Source organism: Cervus elaphus, chromosome X (assembly GCF_910594005.1).
Source record: "Cervus elaphus chromosome X, mCerEla1.1, whole genome shotgun sequence".
In the NCBI taxonomy this organism is placed as follows: domain Eukaryota; kingdom Metazoa; phylum Chordata; class Mammalia; order Artiodactyla; family Cervidae; genus Cervus; species Cervus elaphus.
This window is the reverse complement of record NC_057848.1, coordinates 53,207,891-53,225,866: the sequence shown is the minus strand read 5'-3', so window position 1 is coordinate 53,225,866 and position 17,976 is coordinate 53,207,891. Positions and strand designations below refer to the sequence as shown.

Below are 17,976 nucleotides of genomic sequence, written 5' to 3'. Positions count from 1 at the left end.
TGTATTGTTTAACATTCTTTTAATTTTAATCTATATGTATTTTTATATTTTAAATGTTTCTTAAAGATACCATTATAGTTGTTTCTCGTTTTGTTCTTACTCTGACAATATCTGAATTTTAATTGTTGTATTTAGACAATTGATGTTTACAATAATTATTGATGTAGTTGGATTAACATCCACCATATTTGTTACTGTTTTTTATTTATTGCTCTTGTTCTTTGTTCTTTTTGCCTTCTACACATTCCTAGCTCCTTGTGGTTTTAACTGAGCATTTTATATGATTTCTTTTTTCTTCTTTCTTAGCATATTGGTTATACTTCTTTTTTTTACTTTTTTAGTAGTTGCCCTAGAGTTTGCAATTTATAGTTACAACTAATAAGTCCACTTTCAAATAACCCTATACCAATTTGTGGCTAGTGCAAATACGTTATCATAATATAATCCCAATTCCTTCCTCCTATTCCTTGTATCATTGCTGTCATTAATTTCACTTATACATAAGCGCACACACACAAGCATACATAATTGAATGCATTGTCACTATTATTTTCAAGCAAAGTATTATCTGTTAGATCAAGTAAGAATAAGAAAAATTAGTTTTTATTTTACCTTCACTTATTCCTTCTTTGATGCTCTTCCTTTTTTTTTTTTTTTTTGCTCTTCCTTTCTTAATGTAGATCCAAGTGTCTGACTTATGTCATTTTCCTCTGTCTTAATAACTTCTTTTAACATTTCTTGCAAGGCAGGCCTAATAATAACAAATTCCCTCAATTTTTCTTCATCTGAGAAGGTATTTCTCCTTTACTTTTGAAGAATAATTTCACAAGGTACAGAATTCTAAGTTGGTGGATTTTTTTTCTCTCAGCACTTTGAGTATTCTCTTCATTCTATTCTTGCCTACATGGTTTCTGAGGGAAAAGTAGGATATAATTCTTATCTTTGCTTCTCTATAGGTAAGGTGGCTTTTTCCTCTGGTTTCTTTCAAGATTGTTTCTTCTCTTTAATTTTCTGAAATGTTAATGTTGCGTGTTTTGGCATTTATCCTGCTTGATGCTCTCTGAACTTCCTGGATCTGTGGTTTTGTATCTAGCATTAATTTAGACGTATTCTCAGTCATTATTGTTTTACACATTGCTTCTGTTTCTCTTTTTTCTCCTGACATTCTCATTATGTATACATTACATCTTTTGTAGTTGTCTTACAATTCTTACACTTTCTTTTCTTTGGGAGGGGGTGATTTTTTTCTTTTCCTTTTGCTTTTCGGTTTAGGACATTTCTATTGTCAACTCTTACAACTCAGGAAGTCTCTCCCCAGTCATGCTCAATCTACTAGTAAGTCATTAAGGGGACTTTTCATTTCTGTTCATGTATTTCATCTCTAGCATTTCTATTTGATTCTTTCAATTTCCATCTCTCTGCATACAATATCCATCTATTCTTCCATGTTGTCTACTTCTTCTATTAAAACCTGTAGCATGTTAATAATAGTTGTTTCATTTTCTTTTTTGGCCATACCTTGTGGCTTGCAGGATCTTAGTTCTCCAATTAGGGACTGAAGTTGGCCCCTCACAGACTCAATTGAGAGAATTTATTGAAAGCATGGAGTCCTAACCACTAGACAATCAGGAAATTCCCAGTAATAGTTGTTTTAAATCCCTAGTCTGATAACTCCAACATTTCTGCCATATCTGACTGGTTCTGATCCTTGCTCAGTCTCTGCAAACTATGTTTTTTACTTTTTAGTATGCTTTGTAAATTTTGTTGAAATCTGGACATGATGTACTAGGTGAAAGGAGCTCTGTTAAATAGGACTTTTTCGATATGGTGGTAAGATGTGGTGGGAAGAGAATCATTTTATAGTCCTATGATTAGGTCTCAGTCTTTTAGTGAGCCTGTACCTCTGAACTTCATAAGTGGTCCTCAGTTTTTTCTCCCCACTTAGGTGGGACAGAATGGCTAGAGGGGGCTGGAGCTGGTTGGTTCCCTGGGTTGGTTAGGCTCTAGTACTACTCCAGTAGGCTAGGTTCTGGTAAAATAATTTCTTCTGAAGGCAGTTCATTTACAGAAGAACATGATGCTCTGGCATATTTCAAAAGGTTTTCTTTCTCCCCTGCCCTGCTGGAAGCACATAGGAATTTTTCTCCAGTGTTCACTCTGAGGACCAGGTGGAGCTTCTGTACATAACACTCATAACAGCGTAGGGACCAAGCCATGACTGGGTCTCCCTGGACTTTTTAACTCTCAGACTTGTCTACACTGAGCCTCCAGCAAATTGCCAAGTATAGTTTAGGTTTTCCTACCTTGTCACTGTTTCCTGTGGTGATATCTGCTAATGGCTTTCTGGTCTGGTAAGTTGTGATCCTCTGTATTCACCTGTTGTCTCTCCAATTGGAGGTGTATGAGTTTGCATTGTTGCTTCATTTCTCTGTTGTATCAAAGAAGAGTTGTTGATTTTTTTCAGTTAGTTCAACTTTTTACTTGTTGTTAGGATGGAATAGTGACTTCTAAGCTCCTTACATGCTAGACCGTAAACTGGAAGTCTTTTTTTCTAATGCCTCGCCACATGGCTTGTAGGATCTCAGTTCCCTAACCAGGGATCAAATCTGGGCCCTCAGCAGTGGAAGCACAGAGTCCTAACCATTGGACAACTAGGGAATTCCCCAGGAAGTTTTGTGTCTTAAGTTTTACGTTTACCTTTCCTCTATAGGACCAGAGGAAGCTGCATTAAAAGGCTGCATTTTTAAAAAATAATTGTAAGCACAATTATTGAGTGGACAGTCATCAGTTCAAGACAATTAGTCTTCTATTTTATCATTACAGACTCATCATTTGCTGCATTTCAAGTAAAAGTAACTGATGTTACCTAGAAATATTTTAGTGATGTTTAGAGAGAGGAACTGAAACATGGTGGGGACTTCTGTGTGTTGGAATTCTGTGTTCATTTACAAAAATGAGTCTTTGTGCTTTTGTGTCCATCTCTTGCTACCATAGCCAACTCAAACCTAAAGTTTCTCATTGAGAGACTTTTCATACGTGTCAATTTAAAACGCCAAGTCTTCATGGGGCTAAGGTGAATCACAACAGAACCTGGATATATGGTTTTTACTACTTTATATTGATTGTTTAGCTTTAGTATCACAGGCAGAAGCTCTGAAAGAAGAAAATGACAGCCTCCGTTGGCAGCTAGATGCCTACCGGAATGAGGTGGAACTGCTCAAACAAGAACAAGGCAAAGCCCACAGAGAAGATGACCCAAACAAGGAACAGCAGCTGAAGCTCCTGCAGCAAGCCCTGCAAGGAATGCAACAGGTAAAGGCATTTTGGTTTTCGGAGCTTTTTGGAAGGCTAGTAATCAGCTCCTCACCTGTAAAAGGGCCCCCAGAAGCAAATAGGATAGTAAACCTCTTCTTCTTGATATTCTGTTTTCTGACATGGCTGAGGAAGGGATTACATATTGTAGTTCATGAAATCTTTAAGAAGAGAAAACAATGGATCACCAGTTTCCAAAGAATGTGTGTTCAGTAAAACATACTTAGCAATAAAACTACACTGAGCATAACCTAATCTTTTCTTTATGCTACCAAATATACTTTAGGATTTGAATAGAGTCTCAAGGTCATTATGAAGAACCTTAATTACTTAGATATGCAAAAGTGTTGGTAAATAAATATCTAGTTGATACAATGCTAAATAATACAGTCTTTTAGAAGAAATGACCGGAATCCTACCCTTGATTTGGGTGGAAGGAGGGATGTTATGGGCTTTTAAGTATCAGTGTTTTGGGGTACATAATACCAATTTGCTTTTGTTTTGTTTTCACAGTCATTTGTGTGAATGAGTTTACCTGCACATTATCCCAAGTGTAAAAAGTAAAGTAAATAAGTGCGTCCAACTGTAATTGCATTCAAAAACAATACTGTGTAATAGATGCTCTATGTCTAGAAGTTTTACATGGTTATCACCGCAACAAGCCTACTATTTAAAGATACAGCATCTGTTCCCATTAGGCAAAAGAATAGTACTTCTCAGTAAGGGTACTATCCTCTTCTGTATTGCCAGACTACCAGCCATTTTCCTTACAACTTAAATTGTGCAATAATTTTTTAATTGTGTGCCTTGGAATTAACTAGGGTGAAGCTTATTGATGGTTAGAAATCACAAATTGTGAACATGGAGTCTCTTCTGGCACTAAGAGCCCCATGTTCCTATTACTTCTGCTATCGTTGTCTTCCTATGTGACAAGCAAGATCACATTAATATTTCACCTTTCCTATTAACAAAATGTGTGAAGTAATGGTTACCTTCCTTTTACTGTCACCATGGAGTTTAATTAGAACATGTAAGTTACATCAAAGATCTTTCCACCAAAAAAATACATCTCCTCAGCTAGACGTCAAAGAATTTTGACAATGTACATTGTACTGTGTCTTTTATCCTTCTCAATGGTCTTTTGCAAGCCTCTGAAAAGCAAAACATTTTCCTATTGTGGTTTTCCCCTCTTTCCTTGATTTTGAAACCACTCCACCTAAGAATGGAGTAGTTCAGTTGAAAACTAATGAACTTTTTTGTTTTCATTCCATCGCTTCAAAAACCTCAGTGAGACAATTAGGTCTCTACCTCCTGAAAAATTAATTATACTTATTTTGATTACCTTTTATTGGAAAGTAGCCATGTAAACCATGGTAAAATTTCTGCCATCTTATCCCCAATAGATGTATAGTCTAATATGTTGGTTAAGAACACTGGCTGTGGGGTTGACTCACCCTGAACTGAAATTCCAGCTCTGGCACTGACTATCTGAATAGCCTTAGGCAAACCACTAAACCTCTCTAATCTTCAGGCTTATGTATCATAGGATTATTGTGAGGCTTAAATGAGATCATGCATGTGAAACCCTTTGCATAATACTTGGCACATGTTAGATACTAAACACATAGTATTCGTAATAATCATTAATGATGAATCCAGTTCCTTGCCTACTGATAAGGGAACTAACATTTGTGAAATTGGATTCTTTACTACTTTCCTCACAGAAATTGAGCTTGGCTAGGAAAATGGCTATTTGCAAGAATGCTTTACAACATTAAGCTCAGTTCTATGCCAAAATCAAGATATTGTCCACATAGTATTAACTGCACCCTACACTTACATCACTTCCTTGGCGGCTCAGGGATAAAGAGTCCATGCCAATGCAGGAGACCCAGGTTCAGTCCCTCAGTCAGAAAAATCCCCAGGAGAAGGAAATGGCAAACCACTCCAGTATTCTTGCCTGGGAAATATCATGGACAGAGGAGCCTGGCGGGCTATAGTCCATGGGGTCACAGAGTTGGACATGACTTAACAACTGCACAACAACACCCTTACATCTGGCTGGAATAGGAAAATTAAGTGATTATTATCAATTAGTTTCTCAGAGTGTTTCTAAAATATGAACAAATCCAAAAGATTTATAAGAGCCAGATAAAATAATTTCAAGTGAAAAGTGTCTTGATTTTCCCTTTAGTATCTTTGCATGGAGAAATGAGTGTGTGTGCTGGGGGAAAGTGAGGCAGGCCTGCCTAATATCTAACTTTAGCCAGGGTTTTTAAGTGAAGTGTGGCTTCTTAGGACTTGATTGTCTTTGGTCTTTCTTGTAGCATCTACTGAAAGTCCAAGAGGAATACAAAAGGAAAGAAGCTGAACTGGAAAAAATCAAAGATGACAAGTTACAGGTGGAAAAAATGCTGGAAAATCTCAAAGAAAAGGTACATGAATCCTAAGTGTGCCTTTTCCCTTGTTCCTTTCCTGCTTTTCAGTGACAATGAAAATGCCCTGGAAGTTCCTACCAAAAGGTGTCAAATGCGAAATCTTTCATTGAATGGAGGTTAAAAGCTTCCTGTCCAGGCTAATTCTTGAATCAAGAGCTCAGCATTTAGATATGAGTCCTTGGCAGTTCTGAAGGTTCAGGAAAGTGTACTTTTCAATGAATAAAATGTCCGTTCATCCCTAATATTCCTCAGTCTTCCTTCTTGGAAACTATCAGAGTGTATACCTCATCACTGCTTCCTTCAGTCAAAGTCTGTGTGACACAAAATACTTTTAATTAAGCATTTCACTAAATGAAGAAACTCAAGTACAACTAGAACATTGACATTTCTTTGCAGACACTCCATCTAGTATGATAATGAGCTGCTGTAGGTTGAAATAGCCAAAACCAAAAGTGAGGGGGCGGGGGGAGGCGAACTTGGAAAGCAAACAAGGAGACACATTATGCTAAAGCTAGGTAATAGTAACAGGGAAGGCAAAATGGGATTCTGCCTAATGAGAGCCTGCAGCCGTAAGAACCGCCAACGAGGACCTCAGAGATAGTCTACTAAATTTCTGGATGAGTTAATGTATTGCAACCACACATTGGGTGTCCAGTCTATTTAAGTCAACTGGTGGCGTCTCCGTGTCACACCTCTCTAACCTTCTTTATGCCTGAACCAAGTGAAGTTATTTCTGAAAAGAAAGGCCCATTGACCAGAGCTGCCTGACTTTAATGTCTCAGAAGGAAGAGAAGATTAGAAGCTTAGACCAAGAGCCAGAAATCAATTCCACAGTTCTGCAGTTCCACAAGCGCTTGTGCCCTTTCTCTTCTGTGCTCAGCTCAGAAAGATGCAATGCATACAGGCACTGGGTGTGTCTGTGAGCATAGTGACTCCCTTAGAGTGCCATTAAGAACTGGCAACCTTAGTGTAGTTGAAACAAATGATGAAAGTGTTTTCCAGAGGCCATTTGCAGTATGCTTTTAATTCTTCCACTTCATAAAACCAACTCACTTTCCAGTTTTGTGGGTGCTATTAAAGAAACCAGCATAATCCCAGACAAATTCATTTATCAAGCATTTAATTGAAAAGTGCCAAAGCTGCTCTATTTAGCAGGACTTGCCTCATACAAGCAGAGCTTCTAAAATGTCCCAGAGCTTCTACTTAGCTCCGTTTCACTTCTTGCATAAGATGGAATGTGTTGTGTAGCCAGAAGGCTATAGATAAACAGGGGTTACACTAATGACATTAAGCTTAAAATCACTCTTCAGGATTGACATCACTAATTGACTTGAGGGCTTTTTAGTGCAATCAGCCCTCTGCTTTGTAAAGTATTTCATTTAAAGAAGCAAAGGGTCAAATGGTACAGAAGAATCTTGCTGTTTTAGAAGCAAGTCTAAGTGTTTCCCGTTTTTGAAACTGCATATACCATGAAAGAAAGTGAAGTCACTCAGTTGTGTCCGACTCTTTGCGACCCTGTGGGCTGTAGCCTATCAGGCTCCTCCATCCATGGGATTCTCCAGGCAAGAATACTGGAGTGGGTTGCCATTTCCTTCTCCAGGGAATCTTCCGGACCCAGGGATCAAACCTGGGTATCCCGCATTGCAGGTAGATGCTTTAACCTTTGAGCCACCAGGGAAGCCATGGAGTGGCAGCTAAAGAAGACAGAAGGAGAGATGCAACTGATAATGAGAAACATGTGAGTCAGAATATGTTTTTGTCCTGTTATTTTAAGGGAGGTTTCCTTCAGACAAAGTCATGAGAGTTCATTATAAACCGATCTTCTCTGGGAAGCTGATTTGTGACCACATATTTCAAACTGACACAATTAGGTTAGAAAGCAAAGTACCATCACATTAGACTGGAAAAATAATTTCAGGTTGAAAGGAAAGCAATAAGTTTTGGTGAGGAGGGATCTTTTTTCTTTTTGTTTGGGTTTCTTGACAGTAAACTGCAGTGTGAGTTATCGTCAGTGTTTTGCAATATAACAATGTGACTTATGTCTGTCTTCCTGCAGAAAGAACTAGCTCTTTGAATCTGCTAGTAAAATGCAAGGTGATAAGCAGCCCTTCAATACACCTTCTAATTTTTTAAATGCCAACTGTAATAAAATTGAAGTCAGGTTTCCGTCAGGCTGCATTTTGATTCAAGATAGCTAAAACTTCTCAGAATGTCTTCATATCTTAAATCAACCCCAATCTGTTAAACTCTCACACTTAAGAAATGTCTTACTGGATCATGTAATGTTTCAAGGGGGTTAGAAGCAGATGTACAGCCTGTGGCTTAGAAGTGAGCCAGCAGTTTAAATCAAACTTGGCGTGATGGTTACTGACCGGATTGGATTCTAAAGGCCAAAGATTGAGTAGGTCATCAAGAAAGATTTCCCTTCTGACTACAGCCTGGAAGCCTGTAAATCCACAAAACAACATGTCTTGCGGCAAAGACCATTAGTTTCATTCAGGGACAGCATCCTGGAAGCTTTGAAGGCATCTTTAAAGGAAAAAAAGAAGGAAGCCTGTCCCTGCTGATAGCTTGTGGAAGGAAAGAAGTGACAAAACATTTGAGTCAACCATGATCCACTCCCCTTGCGGGCCATTTCCCAGTGCTCTCTTTTACAATAGCAGTGATACTGAAGCAGGGATTCCTTTCATTCCTTCTTCTGAAGACTCTTCCTCCACAGTCATAATACAGAAAAGATGTTTTCAGTACCCAAAGAGAGAAATAAAGATCCAACAGAGGTCTGGAGGCCTTTTTCAGTTTGCTTGTTGGTCATGGATTTCACCCCAGCCCTCTTATGAAATATATCCACTATCCTCAGAAAGAAAACACTTTCAACAAGGAAGGCCACTGATTACTGATAGTTTTGGCAGCAGTCATTTCTTGCTTTAAAGTCATAAATATCCTAACTGATGATGCCCTTATCAGAGAGGAGAGAGAGAGAAAGAAAGCTGATGGTCAATAAATTAAGGCTCTAATTTTCAGTTCAAGAGCCAACAGTTGATTACCCATGAGTGGATCAGCTACGTTGTAGATTCTCCATTCAAACATGGGACTGACCTTTAGCAGAGTGTGGAACCTAAAATAAAAAAGAATGGTCTTTTTCACATTGGGTGGCCTGGGATGAAATCCTGGCTCTATCATTTTCTAGCAATGCGATCTTAGACAAGTGACCCAATTTATCTGAGCCTCAATTTCCTCATCTGTAGAATGGAGATAAAACTTACCTGCCAGTTCCTGGCATCTCACAGACAATTAATGCTGGGTAGGGTTCCCAAGATTACCAGACTGGGTCTGGTTCCCAAGTCAAGAATGATGAAGGCAGAAGGAAAAAAAAAAAAACTAGTGAAGATGTATGTCTAAATTCACCTGTGTGTTTTAAAGCCTTATAAGTAAGCTTTGGATTATCAGTGATGCTTTTATAGTTTATGCTATTTTTCTCTTCCATTCAATAATCAAAATTGCACAGTATTGCTTTTGAGGTGCTGTTAAGAAGTTCCCTGTTGTATAGTTGGAACCAAGTCTGTTACCATATGGGGCTTCCCTGGTGGCTCAGTGGTCAAGAATCCACCTGTCAATGCAGGAGACCTGGGTTTGATCCCTGGGTTGGGAAGATCCCCTGGAGTAGGAAATGGCAACCCACTCCAGTATTCTTTTGCCTGGCGAATCCCATGGACAGAGTAGCCTGTGTGGCTATAGTCTATGCAGTCTCACAGAGTTGGATGCGACTGAGCACAACAACAACGTAATTGGAGGGCTTCCCAGGTGGCTCAGTGGTAAAAAATCTGCCTGCCAATGCAGTAGATGCAGGAGACATCAGTTTGATCCCTGGGTTGGGAAGATCCCCTGGAGGAGGAGATGGCAACCCACTCCAGTATTCTTGCCTGGAGAATCCCATGGACAGAGGAGCCTGGCGGGCTACAGTCCATAGGGTTGCAAAAAGTTAGACACAACTGAAGCGACTTAGCACGCACGCATGCACTGTTACCATATAAGGTGCACTGACCTAGGAGACATATTATTCCCACAGGAAAGCTGTGCCTCTAGACTGTGTGCGTCGAGCCAGGATAGTGATTACCCTCTGGAGAAGACTCTGAACAGCTGTCCTGTCAAATCTGAACGCGAAGCCCTGCTAGTGGGTAAGGAAGTGAACACATTCAACGTATAAAGTGCAGTGGAGTGGGGGAAAGGAGTAACCTAAGATAAATGAGCACATGCCAAGCATTCATGAGGCATGCCAGTGCAAGAACCCAGAGTCCTGAAGATGACAGAATAAGGACAAGTACAGATTTCAGTCAAAGTGGTAACAGCATCTCCCAGCCCTCTTCAAGCTTCTGATGGCCACTGCCACATCAAGTGTGTCCGTATAAGCACTATGCTAAGAGGGGGTCTGCTGGAGAAACATGTGGTAGATTTTTAAAAGATAGGTGAGCCCTCTCACTCCCTCTCAAGGGGCAGTGCAGACATTGTTTGGCAGAGAGCTTCCCCAGATGAGCCTCTTATATCTTCCCAGGTTACTGGCAGGCAACCCAGGAGGCTGTCTGTGGTGTGTTTGAACACTGATGGGCTCTGATGAGACAAATGCTAAAATTGCTCTCACTACATAGAAATTGATTGACAGAGGCAAGATAGCATCAGTGGTTAAGGAATCAGACAGAACTGGCTTCCTGCCTTGACCCCTCCATTTCCATCATTGAGTTTCGGTTCCTCCATCTTCAAAATGGGAATAATATTAGCTCTCTCAAAGCAGCTATAGGTATTAAATACAACAATTCATCTAAATCACTTAACACAGTGTCCAGCCTATAGAAAGCCCTCAATGAATGAGAACCATTTTGCACTTAACGGCACTATTCACAAATGCTTGTTGACTTTACATTCTGTTTGGAGAACAGTGGCAGATGGAGGTCTGAAAATATTCAGTCATTTAAAATAGGGCTGATCTTGGGCCTCAGCAGATAATCCCAGCTGCCTTCTAGGAATCTGAGCTGCACAATAGTCCCACCCCAATCTCGAAAGTTCTCCACTCTAATTAGCTTCTGCATGTTTTGAAGACATATCTGCCTCCTTCGGTAATGGATATTATATTCAGATCTAACACTTTGATATGATAATAAAGATGCACAGGGGATCTGCCAGTGAGTCTTCAAGAAGAGTGACAACTTATTTCCGTTTTCCAACTCAAAGTTCTTTAACAAATTGGCATGGCAACAGGGAGACCTGTCAGAGGAGAGCCATGGGTAGGAGGAAGCCTCTGAAAATGGATAGTTCTAGAAACAAAGATTCTTAAGATAAGTGTTTCATGTTTTGTTTTGTATTTTTAAAGAAAGAAGTCTTGAGCTGACAGAAAGGAAGATCTATTTTTTTAAATTGGTTATTTGGGTGTGAACCCACAAAAACTACTTCATGTTTTGAAACCTCTGGAGTTATTTCTTGGCATTTGACAGCCTTTCTTGGTCATAGCATCTAGAATTCCTTTGAGCATGGACTGTATTCTTCAGAATTTAAGTTTCTCAGCTTGAGTCAGTGTTTGGAAATTCAATTTACCAAGTCATTTAAGAGGAAAGTAGTGTTATAAGCAATAGTATCCATTTTGGGTAGAGTTTCGAATCCTACCATCAGTTCTTCCTGGATCCTCCAACCCACCCACTTGCCATCTATATTTGGAGGATTTTTGCAAAGAACTTATTTGCACTTCAACCTACCATTTAAACTTGTAATATGCTTTGTCAATTGCTTAAAGGGATAGACAAGTTGTAGTTTTACAAACCAAATCGAAGTTAGCTTTTGTTTCTTGCCAGTTTTCAGTAAGCTCAATTCTGAATCCATGTGATATACCTAAGATTTTATGAAAAGAGATGAATTTTAAAAAAAAGAAAAAAATAGTAGACTTTTGAACAATTTATATTCTACCTGTTGCCAGAGAAAGTAGTACTAGCACAATTAACCTGATGGCCAAAATAATCAAGGCAATGTATGTAGCCGCCAGTCACCCCAGAGTTATGCTGAGTAGCAGTCATGCACATTCCTGGAGGCTATAAATTGCTATAAGAATTCTGATACTGGAAGAAATTCAGGGCTCTGAGGACAAACAGAATGCTAATCATCACCTGAGTGAATGAAATGTTTGTCTTTTCTTTACAGAGCTACTCACAGAATAAAACCCAAATACAATCAACAGATTCTCTTGTGAGAAGCACAAGTTTAATCAGGCAAAGTCCATGATTTGTACTTTTGCCACAACAGCAAGACATGATTAAATGCATAAGAGGCTAAAATCCAATGTAAGACAGTGTAGAAGAACTGCAAAATACCCAGCACAATCGAAATTCATTGTAAAGTTTTAAATTCATTGTAAAATGTAGAACTCAAATGGCATTTAGCCGTCAGGAATGATGGGAGTGACTCCTCAAATGCCAGTTTTTCTCCAGGTGGTATCGGGTAGTGAGAGGCAATCCACAGAGTGGTTGAGAGCGACTGTTTGGGTTCAGATGCCTGCCGCTTACCAGCTATGTGACTTAGGGCAAGGTACTTAAACATTCTGTGCCTCAATGTCTCCTCATCTGTGAAAGGGGAATGGTAATACCTATCTCACAGGGTTGTTGTGAAGATTAAATGAGTGTGTGTGTGTGTGTGTGTGTGTGTGTGTGTGTGTATGTATATATATATGTAAACTTAGAAGAGTACCTGATATGTAATATGCTGTACGTATGAGCTGACTCTTGCTAGACACTATCATGTGGCATCTCAGTGAATACAATGCTCAAGTGTAACCTCCATGCTATTGTGTTTATAGGAATTATCTCCACATTCCTTCATGTCCACCCATTTGGAGCAAGCATTGAATATATCTGCTCCTACTTGCACCGTCTTGATAATAAGGTATGTGGGGTCCTGAGATGGGCATGCAATGCGATGTAGAGTTTTTTGTGAACAGGTGGCCTCACTCTTCTCAAGCACAAATAAGTCACTAGTAACCACTGTAAGGAAAATTCCTTTACCTATTCTCTCACTGTGATCCAGCATCAACTTTCTCTCTTGCAAGTAGGGTGGCCATCTGTCCCTGTTTGCCTGGGGCTGAGGGGTTTCCTGGGACTTGGGACTTCCAGTGCTGATACCGGGGAAGTCCTAGGCCAATCTGAATGAATTGGCTACCCTACTTCCAAGATACATCTTAGAAGAATTTTCCTCCTTTTTCTTAATTTACATATCAGATGCTAATTAAGCATTATTTCTCACCAATCAAACTTCTGCCCTGGGCCTTTAGACATTAGCAAATGTAAATTTTCATTTGGAAGTCTTACTCCAACCACCTCCCGGACTGTTGAGATCACCACTGCCATTATCTAAAATGACACAACCAGGCAGGGACACAAGAAGTTGGAACAATGAGTCTGTAATACAGACTGAATGTTTGCTCACAGCTGATCTCATGGACCAGTTTCTTCCCTGGATGCCACCTGTAGGGAACTCACAAAGCCTCGGGAGCAAGGGTAAGTGCCAGTTACCTAGAAAGTCAAGGATGCATGCCTCGTATAGGCAGGAGGGGGCATGTGACCCCTCAGAATAAATAAAGTCCTGATAGATTTCTTTTTCAGAAGCAGAATTCAGTTAAACCTGCTCATGGATTGTACTCACTATTTCACAGGTTCTGGGCCTTTTGACAAGTGCCATTGGAATACAGATTCCTGACAGTCAGCTGTCCAAAATGTTAAGCCATTTAAGAATATGTCCGCTTAACAGAGGCACTGGCCCATTTGGAAATCCAGAAGGTGATTCATCCTCCTCGTGGCATCTGTTTTAGTTCTAGCTAGCACTCCCCTGTCATTTATCTCTGGGAAGAGATGCTATTCTGCAATTAAGTTGGCTGGCCCATTTGACAGTGAAAGGAGGAATGGAATGTGAGCACCAGGAGCAAGGGATCCGTTGAAGTGATTTGAAATTGAACTCTGTGTCAATAAAAACAATCTTTTTTTGAACTGCAAAAATAATGCAAACATTATCTTTTAAATGTAAGCAATATAGAACTACAGTAAAGGCAAATGGACAGTTCCCTGAAAGGCCACCTCTCAAGGATAACCATCATTGGTGGTTTGGCATAGCTTATTCAGACTCTTTTGTATACATCTGCTGTACCTATATTGTATGTATATATCTATAAACAGTATAGATTTATGTTTTTTGCGGTGAGGATTCAATTCTACAGCGTGCTTCTTTCACTTGACTGGATACAGCCCACCACTAGCACGGGGACAAAGCCTGACCTGACTCCCAGTCTGGGATCAGTTCCTCCCGAGCAGCTTCGTGCCGGGATAGTGCCAGGGCCTCCCAAGGAGAGTCTGCAATGGTCCCAATGGAACCTGGGGGCCCCTCCTACCAGCTTTAGGAATGTTCAGGGTGGCAGCAACTTGGGGTTTCTTTACAGATCCCCTAGTGCTCTTCAGTCAGGTCCTAGTGCCCAAGTTCTGTTAGGAAAGTCGCTACTAACATAAAGATGACCGCATGAAGCAAGCCCTAAGAGTCCACAGATTTGTTTTTGTTTTTGTATTGATATGTGTGTGTGTGTGTGTGTGAGAGAGAGAGAGAGAGAGAGAGAGAGAAGTGGGAACACAGAGCTATTTATTCCTGTCACTTTTCCTTTGAAAACTAAGACATGTGTGAAGACTTCTGCTTTGGTGGCAGCCATTTCTGCCTCCCTCCCCTCCCCAAAGGGTTTGCAGCTTCAGTGGACCTGAACATAACATCACCAGCACTGATAAGCCATCATTCAGCTGGCTGCAGACCCAAGGCTCTCCACACGACTGACACCAGCTCTTTCCCAGAGAAAGCTCGGTGGCGATCAATCTCAAAAACATCCTTCTAAGTGAAAGAAACTAGTCACGAAAGACTATAGATTGTACGATTGCACATGTATGAAATTTCCCCCCAGAATGTAAAACAACAGTGAAAAAACCTGAGTCTGGGTTGGGGAGTAAGGACACAAAGGAACACAAAGGGACTTTGGGGGAATGTTCTAAAACTGAATTGTGGTGACAGTTGGATAATTGTATAACTTTACTAAGATTCATCAATGTGTACATATAAAGTAGGTAAATTTACTGTATGTAAATTATACCTAAATAAAGCAGTTATGAAATACAGAAACAAAAAGAAAGCTCAGCGGACTCAGGTGGTCATAGCAGAAGAAGGCTTCCATCTGGAATCCATTCAACCAACCACACATGCACAGGGAGGGGAAGGTCAACCCTACGCCCAGCACACACATGTGCACATCAGCTTTCTAAAGCAGTGCTGGGGGAAACCAGGTTAGGAAGATGGGGCTGGTTTTGAATGGAGATGTCCTCTCTCTCCCGCAGATCTGTACCAGTGATGTGGAATGTCTCATGAGCCGACTCCAGCACACCTTCAAGCAGGAAATGACTGGAGTGGGAGCCAGTCTGGAGAAGAGATGGAAATTCTGTGGCTTTGAGGGCTTGAAACTGACCTGAATCCCTTTGCTTAACAACCTGGGATCCTGAAAATACATGTGTGTTGGACAAGCTTTTAGAAAGTGATTTGTATTTCCAATGCTTTTCAAGTGCAAATTACTTTAAATTTGTCAGTTCATTCCTGGAACATCTTTTGAGTTAAAATAAGGATCCTAGAACAGCACTTCAAGCTACAGGCCCTATAAAGAAGTCGACTTAAACCTCAAGTGCTGTAACTTCCTCTCTTTCTGTCAATTGGATGTCTTTTTTTATTAGTAGTATTAAAAAGGCCTGAGGCTAATGCGAATTTAGGGTGTTTTCAGTGTCTGTACTACTGTTGTAGACTTTGGTATTTTTTAAACACTGTTAACTGAAATGTTTTGATGATTTGTACGTGATTTGTGTTTCGGAACTTCTCTTTACATTAATGTTGCTACTGGTGAGAGGAATGACAGGAGCACTAGGGACTCCATAACTGACATTGTCTTTCCAATCCCCAGTAGGCCAGTGAGTGAATAACGCATCAGTGTCTTCTAGAAGGTGTTTGACCAGGTTCACCTTTTAAAAGACAAAGCATGGTTTGTGGCTTTTTGCAAAATTACTGTGAACCAAAAGTTGACAAATGTTTCAGAGTTATTTTCTCTAATGTATCAGATAATAGGTTTATTTCAAAATTTTAAAAAAACAATGTATTCATGGAAAGCAAGTGTCCAGTATGACTGGCATGTGTATGTGGTATTCAGAATCACCTTGTAAATAGTTTGCTTTTAAAGGAGGGCATGTTTTCTATGAATTAAAACATACCTGTGTGCTCGCCTTCACACAAACACACACACACACATACACATTGGCAGAAGGAGTTTATTTTAATATGCTTTCTCCTCTGGCCTTCTGACAAAGTCTGGTGGTCCCTTTTCTTTTGCTATCAGTGTGTTGAATTGCAAACCATGTACTGCTGTAAATACTATGTTTACTTCATGCTGAATGTTTGCAAACAGTTGATAGGAGTATTAATAGAGAATTCTTGATAATGAATAAATAATGAGCTAGGGTGTGTGAAGCTTCATGCAAATAGGTCAGCTCCACCTGGAGTGCTGAGTGCTGAGGACAAGTCCAGTTGTGCGTGGACCAGTCAGAAGTCTTGTTTGATGGGAAAGAAAGGGAAAGGATGAGGACTGGGGGCTTATATCCTGAGGCAGAGAGAGTCTTTTCTTCTGTGGTGGTGGTGGTGCTTATAATAACATCAGCATGCCCTCCCTTGAGTCTTGATTGAAAAGAAGAGAATGTACTAAGTAAGCAAAGCCAATGAAGAGTATTTCAGGAAAATACTTTGTAAATCAGATGTCAGTAGTGTTCAAAGTTGTATTTTTAAAAGATAAATATTCCTTTTTATACCTCAGTTTGGTGTCCTGTTTTGAATTTTTTGCTCTCTAAGTAATCCTTTAGTAAATCATCTCGATTTCCTCCTTTGAGTTACCAGAATATTGGAAGAAGATGCTAAACCGTCTGCTTTGACAGCTAGAAATAGGATTCCACAGCAGCCCATTCATGCTGAAAGCTGGCTTCCCCCTAAGTACCCAGCTGTGGCACCAGCAGGAAGCGAAGGTTATTTTTACACTAGCTTCCTCACTGAAGCATCTCTGTCATCAACGCCACAGAAAGCTTTGATTCATCAGTCTCAGGGGTCCTGGAATGCCTTGTTTTAATAACATCTATGAAATCAGGGGAAATTTGCCACTTATCAATTATTTCTTATTTAAATAAGTTAAATAAAATGCATTTAAAGCAACACCCAGGCCGCTTGTTCTCCTTTCCTTGATCCACTTGTAGTATAAATGTTCTTTTCCTATTATTCCTGCCAATTTAGTCCAGGTGTACTGCTCCCAACCTGCTTGAATATACTAGCTGCAATGGTGAATTTTGTGTCTCAAGTTAGCTACACTGTAGTGCCCAGTTGCTTGGCCCAACACCAGTCTAGATGTTGCTGTTAAGGTATTTCTGAGATGTGATTAACCTTTAAACCAGTAGACTTTGAGTAACATATCTTACCCTCCATAATGTGGGTGGGCCTCATCCAATGAGTTGTGGAGAAAAGAATTGTGTCTCCAGATTTCTTTGGACTCAAAACTGCAGCATTAACAACAGCCAGAATTTCTAGACCATCAGCCAGTCCTACAAAATACCAAACTTGGCAAGACCCACAATCACATCAGCCAATTCCTATTTAATATATATACATACACACACACACACACACACACACATATACATATGTGTATACACATACATATATACATATATATGTATATATACATCCGATTGGTTCTGTTTTTTGGAGACTCCTAATGCAGCAGTCCAGAGTTGTTAAAACATATAAAAATAGAGTATGTTTGTATTATAGTACGTAATCAAATTGCAGCACATACCATCTCTCACAATCTTTTGCATTCATCATAGACATCTATTAAAGAAGCTACTTTTTTCCTTGCAACTGTCCAGTGCTATTTATTGTTCTGTTGTTCCTCCTGAATTTTGAAATTTTACTGTTTTGTTATTTTGAGGAGATACAGGAGTTAGATTTTCCCAGATAAAAATGAATAGAAGCATTCTTTTATTTTACAAATGGCTATTTCATCTCTCTTCCTAGTCCTGTGACATTGCCAGTTCTGTTTTTTTAATATTACCAAGTGGCTTATTAAATGTCTCTCGTGCAAATGGAAAAG

The 17,976-nt window shown here is 39.8% G+C and overlaps 1 protein-coding gene across 9 annotated transcripts in view; it reads left to right on the top strand.

Annotated features, from left to right (window-relative positions):
• Window positions 1-17,038, top strand: part of ENOX2 (ecto-NOX disulfide-thiol exchanger 2) — a 281,222-nt gene extending 264,184 nt beyond the window's left edge. For 7 of the 9 annotated variants that reach the window (XM_043895066.1, XM_043895063.1, XM_043895064.1 and 4 more), the window contains 5 exons: window positions 3,131-3,312; window positions 5,640-5,747; window positions 9,817-9,925; window positions 12,583-12,668; window positions 15,143-17,038. In XM_043895066.1, coding sequence (XP_043751001.1) covers window positions 3,131-3,312; window positions 5,640-5,747; window positions 9,817-9,925; window positions 12,583-12,668; window positions 15,143-15,274 — 617 coding nt within the window. In that variant the 3' untranslated portion in view covers window positions 15,275-17,038. Of the gene's footprint in view, window positions 1-3,130; window positions 3,313-5,639; window positions 5,748-9,816; window positions 9,926-12,582; window positions 12,669-13,210; window positions 13,280-15,142 lie in introns of all 9 variants that reach the window. The other 2 variants (XM_043895060.1, XM_043895059.1) reach the window with 2 other exon arrangements.
• Window positions 17,039-17,976: the final 938 nt, after the last annotated feature.